The sequence below is a fragment of the Enhydra lutris genome, unplaced genomic scaffold (genome assembly GCF_002288905.1).
Source record: "Enhydra lutris kenyoni isolate GAN:26980312 unplaced genomic scaffold, ASM228890v2 scaffoldscaffold41, whole genome shotgun sequence".
NCBI lineage: Eukaryota > Metazoa > Chordata > Mammalia > Carnivora > Mustelidae > Enhydra > Enhydra lutris.
In genome coordinates, this window is record NW_019154125.1 from 10,224,819 (window position 1) to 10,233,131 (window position 8,313).

Sequence of the window (8,313 nt, forward strand, 5' to 3'; positions counted from 1 at the left end):
ACAATTCTAAATTAAGAGACCATCACAATATAATTGTTTCATTAGGGCAAGTCTGAAATCATTCATCAATAAAAATGAATACATGTCAAATGAAAATTTCTATCTGATAAAAGCCTCAATGTTCCACTGAATACAATTATAAATTATAAAAGAACATTTACTGTAGAATACATTCAAATAGTACAGAAGGACATAAACTGAAAAATGTGACTCCATTCTGCATTCATTATAGGCAACTACTATAAATACCTTATGTCAGTGTACCATCCAAACAACAAACTACCACTACCAACAACCATTACCACAAAAGCACCCCCCCCCCAAGAATTATCAAAAGGAAAACCAGGGCAATACCAAATTTTAAGCCAGTCACTTTTAGCCTAGGGAAGAGGGTAGTGGCAGAGACCAATTTTAATGGCACAGACAGAGGGACTCAGTTTTCCCATGTGCTTGGCCTTTTCTTTTCTCATGCTTGCACAGCCAAGAATGTAGTGTTCTGGTGCCAAATCATTGCCACTGGCATTTACACTTGCTGTGCCTTCTCTCCAATTAAAAAGAAATAGTACTGAATCCTTAGGTACTTAGGTAGTGAAAACTAGGGAAGCATATTACCTAAATTCATCAGCAAGCTGAAGTCATTCTTAATCTTACCTTCAGTTTCTACCTGAAGAGAATCTGGGGTAATCTGAGCAACACCATCTTCCTTATCCGTAATAGCTACTACTGTGCTGTCTCCTTCATTTTTTTCTGTTTCAAGTTCACCAGCTGAAGACATGGCATGACACTTTTCAGGCTCTGGATTACTTGTCTCCAGTGGGTCATCACCTTTTTTAACAGGCATTTCTTGTTCCTCTGAATCACTGCTTGTGCAGGTGTCTTGCACATTGTCATGAGAAACTGATTCCTGTGATGCTTCCTCATCCATTGGCTCATTAATCCATTTTAGGAATTTTTCTACCTGAAATTTTAAGTCATTACAAGCATGAATGAATTCCAAATTACACAGAATATTCCCATCTGTTTTACCATTTGGACTTCACTGAAGCTGCTGTAATTATCAGCTCTAATAAGTATACTGTATCATACAAGCTAATTATATATAAGTAATTCTTTTTTTTTTAAGATTTTTATTTATTTATTTATTTGACAGAGAGAGAGAGAGAGAGATCACAAGTAGGCAGAGAGGCAGGCAGAGAGAGAGGAGGAAGCAGGCTTCCCGCCGAGCAGAGAGCCCGATGTGGGGCTTGATCCCAGGACCCTGGGATCATGACCCGAGGCGAAGGCAGAGGCTTTAACCCACTAAGCCACCCATGTGCCCCTAATTATATACAAGTAATTCTGAGCTAACTATACTTTTGTATCTGGACATACCATGACCTTATTAAAGATTTCTTTAAAAGGAAGAAAATATCAGATTAAACACATGACAATGACCTTCCTGTAATCAATTAACACTAGGAAGATAAAGCTGAACTGTTCTAGTAGCTTTGCATAAAAGGCTTCTAACAATACAACCATACTATGTGGTATTACCATTACAAATGTACCTACTTATTGTTGAGTCATTATTATTAGCTTTTAAAATTATACAGACCTTTCTTCAATGGCTCAGGTTATGTTAAATTATACTCAGCACCAAAGATAAACTAAAAAGATCTAGTGTCCATCTATCTGTAAGGAAAAGAGGAGTGCTATCTTAGAATGCAAGCTGTCCTTTAATGGAGCAGTAAAGCCAGTAAAATGATTCCTAAAAACTGGGTTTCTTAGAAATGTTAACAAGGTGTTAACAGAGGATATGTACGTCCTTGCACACTTCTGTAACAAGAACATTCTTCGCAATAGATCCTGGTGATCTTCCTATGAGTTAGGAAATTGGATGATGAGCATAGATAACAACCCAGAGTCTTTAAAGGGACTGTGTCTATAGAGCAGTCAGATATCTAAGGACACAACAGTCATATTTCTTTTCTTCTTGGCAATACTTAGCAGTTATGTTTTTGCTCTTTGTCTATAGCTGGATGTATGGGGACTATCACATCCAACATGTAAAAAATTCTGTAAGACTGACTGCTGATACTGGGAAATGTGTTCCAGATATAACCAGGGCCACAAAAATATTAAAATATCACCAGCAACCAATCTGAAATATAACAAAAATAAAGCCAGCTATAAATCTGTAGCATGTTTTGGAAGAATGCTTAAGTTGGGAAGGATAATGTATCCTAAGGGTAAAACAAAGTCATCACAGGGTCTGAGATTTTTTGTTGCCTGAAGGAGCTGCTGGAGAGGTAACCGACACAAAGGTTTTGCTCACTAGAAGGTTGTCCCCACCCCCCCATAATGGATAAGCATCACTCATCAAACCAAGCAAAAATAATTCTTATTATCTTTGTTTTTCAGGTGCTTGGACAGCAGGTATAGCAGAGTGAAAGACAGGGGACGTGAATATTCCAGTTAGCAATGTAAATCACTAAATTAGCAAGAAACTATTAGGATGAACTGGTTAGTGCAACGTTTGATCACCTCCAGATGAGCTCAAAATTAAAGCTTACAATAAATGCAGGACCAGATACTGATTTCCAGGATGCTACTTAGCCTGAGGCAGATAAGAAATTCTCACTGTTACTATATATATGAAGCAATTTTATCTATTTATCTTTCCAATGATACTAGCTTTCAAAACATCCCTTTTTCATATTACTCCCAACTTATTCTATTTCAAATTTGGTTCACATGATATATGCCTTTGGGAAGGAAGAGGAAGAGAATTTCAGGTACCTTTATATCTGATAGAAACAAGATTTCCACCTGAAAAAAATTTTAAAGAGTCAAGCTCACAAAATGAAATTTTATCTGTAAAGAACAAAATTTATATGTACCTTAGTCAAGGTTTTGCTTTTTTTGAATGCTTTTTCTGATTCTTCAGTAAAGAAAATGTGTTTGTTTTTCATATTTATTTGTCTTCTCATGTCCAGGAACTTTGACTTATACTTCACATTCTTCTGTAGGTATCTGACCCGCCGATGACTGAAGTTTGAAATTCCACCATATCTGTGACCAAACCAAAGGAAGCTGACTCAAACCTTAAGTTCTGAGTTTGTTTTCTTATATGAAAAGAGAATAAAACTGACAATTTTCACTATTTTTCTACTACCACCATTTAATTTTTATTTTATTTTCTACTAGCCACCATCTTATTTTTCTAAATTATAAAGATTATGAAATAAAGTTTGAATGTAGAGGAATTTAGGGTCTTGGTTATATGTTAACTTCCAAGTAATTGTGAAACACCAGTTGGGGATATCAACATACCTTACATATAACAGAAAGCAGATATTACATAGTAAAATATAAAAAGGAATATTAGAAAAATATAACCCCACTGCACGTTAGGGAAATATAATCTTTTCTCATGGTGAGAGGATACCAAAGCACTTTAATACATATTTGGGTACATCGAACTATTTTATCTTTTAAATTTTTATTTAAATTCTAGTTAGTTAACATACAGTGCAATATTGGTTTCAGGAGTAGAATTCAGTGATTCATCACTTACATACAACCCCCAGTGCTTATCCCAGGTGCCCTCTTTAATTCCTGTCATCCATCTAGTCCATTCCCTACCCACCTTTCTCCATCAACCCTCAGTTTGTACTCTGTCATTATGAGTCTCTTATGGTTTCTTTTTTTCCTCCACCTTCCCATATGTTCATCTGTTTTGTTTCTTAAATTCCATAAGTCAAGTCATATGGTATTTGTTTTTCTGAATTGACTTATTTTGCTTAGCATAACATACACTTAGCTCCATTCATGTCATTGCAAATGGCAAGATTTCATTCTTGTGGATGGCTGAGTAATACCCCATTGTATATATGTACATCTTCTTTACCCATTCATCATTTGATGGACATTTGTGCTCTCTCCATAATTTGGCTGTTGATGATATGAATTATTTTAATTTATTTTGAAGATTTTATTTGTGAGAGAGAGAGAGAGAGAGAGCGAGCACAAGCAGGGGGAGCAGCAGGCAGAGGGAGGAGATGCTGAGCAAGGAGCCTGATGTAGGGCTTGATCCCAGGACCCTGGGATCATTACCTGAGCCAAAGGTAGATGCTTAACCGACTGAGCCACCTACGCATCCCTATACAAATTATTTTAAAAGTGGCCACTGATTTTTTAACTTAAATTGATCTGAGCTTACCAAAAAAGCAAATCCCTATTATCAAAATATTTAGAGAATTATCAGTTGATCTAACCATCTGAATTTTTTTAGTCCTAAATCATACAGAACGAGTACAAAGACTTCTTTGACTGTATCAAACCTCGTTTAAGTACATCTTCCACAGTGCCACAGACTATTAGAAATTTAAAATGTAATATACAATTAGCATTTATGAACTCAACAGTTTAGTGTTAAATGTCAGGTGTTATCGTCTAGCTATATCATAAACTTCTTTATAAAGTCTATTTTATGCTTTTCTTTTTCAGAGGGAGAGGGAGAAACTTTAGCGGGCCCTGCTCCACGACCCTGAGATCACAACTTGAGCGGAAACCAAGAGTTGGATGTTCAATCAACTTTGCCACCCAGGTGCCCCAATTTTATCCTTTTAAGTAGAACCAGGAATCTTAAATAGAAGAAAAGTTAAATTCCAGGTAAAAGAATAACTCTCCAGAAATGTATACTAGCAAGAGCCACCCAAATAATTTCTCAATAAAATTATATGTGGGTAGAAATGAATTCTGCCAGAATCTTAAACATGGCAATATCAGGAAAATATTTTATATTACTAATCTTTATGATCTTTAGCTTTGAATGCTATGAGCTACAACTGCCTTCAAGTACCATAAGGAGAGATAACAGATAGTTTAAATATATTCATAGTATTATAATTATGAGCATATATTTCTGAGCTAATTTGGATTCATTTTATAAGTCAATTTTGAGATCTATGTCCTCTTCTTTCTGACTTCGTAATATGTAGGTATCAGTTAAAATTTCACAACTAAGAAAATAAATCTCACCCCTTAGAAACATCAAAGACCTTAATCTTGGTTTAAATCACTGGTGCAAGCTGACATAAATGTCTTTAGTGTGCCTTAACTACTCAGTTCAGTCTTCAAGGTATATACCACAGACCCCTCAGTTTTCTTATATATAATTCAGTTTTCTTTCATTTTCTTCGGTTTCAGATTTCTTATAAATCTTAGATTTAAATGCTTGGGCATTTAATCCCAGAGAAAACTTATACTTTCTGTATACAAATGTTCATAGCAGCTTTATTTGTAATAGCAAAATACCACACACAATCCAAATATCCTTGCACAGATGAATAATTAAAACTGATATATCCATACAGTGAATACTATTCAGCAGTAAGTAGGAATGAACTATTGGTAAACACATTAACTTGTGGGGAACCTCAAGGGCATATGCCTAGATCTTAGGAACAACCTAGAAGGACATACAGGGTGGTCAGTTAAACACACAAGTACTAGATAAATGTGCACATACTGCTAAGTCAGGATGTTCATGGTACATTGTTGAGGGAAAAAAAGCAAACTGCAGAACATGTATACTATGATTCTACTTCTGTGTTTTATAAAAAAAGAGTAGTAGTACATATATGTACTTATATGTACATAAGCATAAAAACACACATGATTAAATTAGGAAGGATATACGCCAAATACTGCCTACCTCTGAGGAATGATTTGAAAGATTTTTACTCTTTGTTACTTCTGTTTTGAGTTTTAATGTTTTCATTATAAAAAAGAAAAAAGGCTACTGCAGACTCGAACTTTTCATGACATGCTTGCTATAGATCTCAAATGTACACAAAGGCAGACATGTGAGATGCAAGGTGAAAAATGGAACCATGCTTAGAAGTCTCAAGAGCTTGGCCTAAATCCTTAATGTGATCCTGACCAAGTCACACCTCTGTGGGCTGCAGCTGCTTTACCCATGAAACTCTAATATTAGGTTGCTTTGACATACAACTGAGTTAATAACACATGTGAATATATCAAACATGTAGTAATCTATGAGAAGTTAGTGTTTTAACTGTAATATCTCAAATTCTATCAACTCTATAACCATCACAAGCTATTTGAATTCAGAGAACTTGAAGATAGCCGAAGTGTTACAACTTCAAGAAGACACAGTGTTTATGTAATATTTATGTATAATTACTTTTGTCCTGAGCCATGCTTGAATCCTAGAAGGGAACCACTGTCATCAAAGTCTGAATCTGGGTTTTCATCAATGTCCAGTTCGTGGCTAAACAAATAAACAAAAGGTAAACAGCAATAAGCCATTATATCCAGAGCCCACCAGTTCAGGCAAATATCAAAAGATACAATAATCAACCTACACACACACTTTCCTATTGCAACAATCAACCACCAGCTCACAAATCCAGGAAGACAGGAAAGAGCAGTTTAATCAGATTTTCCAAATATGATAAACTACCCAGCAGTGTTTGGAACACAGCAATAAGTACTCAAATCCTAATTAACTTTATATTTGAACATGGCACTAATACCGATCTCTCCATCTGCCTTTGGAAAGACACCTGTAAAAGCTGCAGCCTTAAACTAATCTCCTAGAGTGCTACTTTTAGTTTTCCTTAAAAATGAAGATGGAAACATTTGGTAAGTATCAATGCAACCAAAAAATTTACTCTCTCTCTCTGTATATATATTAAGAAGAATAAGGTAGTGATACAAATAATAAGTAACCCATGATCATCAATTTATTGGGGATGCCTTCTAGTGATCCCTACTACCTAATGACAGTACCAAGTAAGAGAAAATGGTGAGAAATAATTCTTACAAATTAGCTTAGTGATTGAACATTTATGGTGAACCTACTAGGTTCCAGAAATGTAAGTATGCCACACATAGTCTCTGCCTCCAGGACCTAAAGGAGGAATTATGGAGCATTGTATAGCATGTAGAAAGAACACAACGGAAGCATGCTTTTATGTATATACTAAGTTACTGAGCCTCCAAAGCTTGCATATTGTTTTTTCAGAAGATGGAACACTTCATATCCTGTCAAAGAATTAAAATGCTATTAGCTAACGTCTAAGTTTTGCAATGTCTACCCTTTCCTTGTATTTTACGGAATTAGCATTTGACCATATTCTACTTATATTATTTGCTACTTGTTTAATTTTACATATCAATAGTATACTAGCACTGCTTCCTGAAGATTTGGTCTGAGTGTTAGACTTAGAGCTGCCATTGTTTTGCTATGTAACTCTGGGAAAGGCATTTATCCTCATTTTGTTTTAATATTCCCACCTATAGATTAAGAGCATTAGATTACATATTTCTGAGGTCTATTTTAGCAATAAAATTGCTAGATATACTCAGACATTTGGGGAAAAAAACAAACAGAACTTCCTTGAGAGAAACCTTATCAACTTATATACGAATTAAAAGCTGTCATCCATGGATAGCTACTGTCAGATTTATTACACACTAGTTTTTTGTCTTCCCAACGAGCTCATAAAAAAAGCATTTGTTCCGCTTTAGAAGCAAGAAACCGTGGCAGAGTCAGACTTGGGATTTGCCAAGTGTTCCAGCGTGTAGCGTCTTGCTAGTATGTCTCATCTTATTTCCTCATGGGATTGACAGTACTACAATATAACAAGCCCTTTGTAGGAACTCCCTCAAGGACACAAGTGCTCATGCTACCACACTGTGGAGAGAAGAGGTAATATGCAACTTGCCTCCTCTTGAGTTTGCTTGGCTTACGTTCAGGTGGATCTTCTTCACTCTCATCTCCATCAATATTGTTGGGATGTGGTCTTTCTTTGATTGTGTTTGCTTCTGAAGAGTCCTGTGAATCTAAAGAGGCAGACATTGCAGTGGATTTTCCCCTTAGTGTGACAACTCTTCTGCCTTTTGCAAACGCTATCGAAATATTTTTGCTACCTTCCTGCAATGAACTGTACATGCATATCGGGCACAGTGCCAGACCAATTTACCTATTTTGTGTATCTACACCCAGAATCTGAGCATAAAAAAACTATAGCTATGTGTAATTATTAAAGTTTAAAAGTTTCCATGATTTAACTACTTAAAAAAAAAAAACTAAAACTTTTTCCTCATAGCTGTCCAAATCTACACAAAGTAATCCACAGTTACTTTGTGATAGCTAAGCAGTTATCACATTTTTTTTTTTTAAAGATTTTATTTATTTACTTGACAGAGATCACAAGTAGGCAGAGAGGCAGGCAGAGAGAGAGAAGGGGAAGCAGGCTCCCCGCTGCCCAGAGAGCCCAATGTGGGGCTCGATCCCAGGTA

General features: G+C 35.8%; 1 protein-coding gene across 1 annotated transcript in view; it reads right to left on the minus strand.

Annotated features, from left to right (window-relative positions):
- The window catches only part of LOC111155474 (trimethylguanosine synthase 1), a 39,494-nt gene that overhangs the window by 19,326 nt on the left and 11,855 nt on the right, over positions 1–8,313 (minus strand). The window contains exons 5-8 of the mRNA XM_022515643.1: positions 7,737–7,854; positions 6,191–6,277; positions 2,880–3,051; positions 652–958 (exon numbers count right to left, since the gene is read on the minus strand). Coding sequence (XP_022371351.1) covers positions 652–958; positions 2,880–3,051; positions 6,191–6,277; positions 7,737–7,854 — 684 coding nt within the window. The remainder of the gene's footprint in view (positions 1–651; positions 959–2,879; positions 3,052–6,190; positions 6,278–7,736; positions 7,855–8,313) is intronic.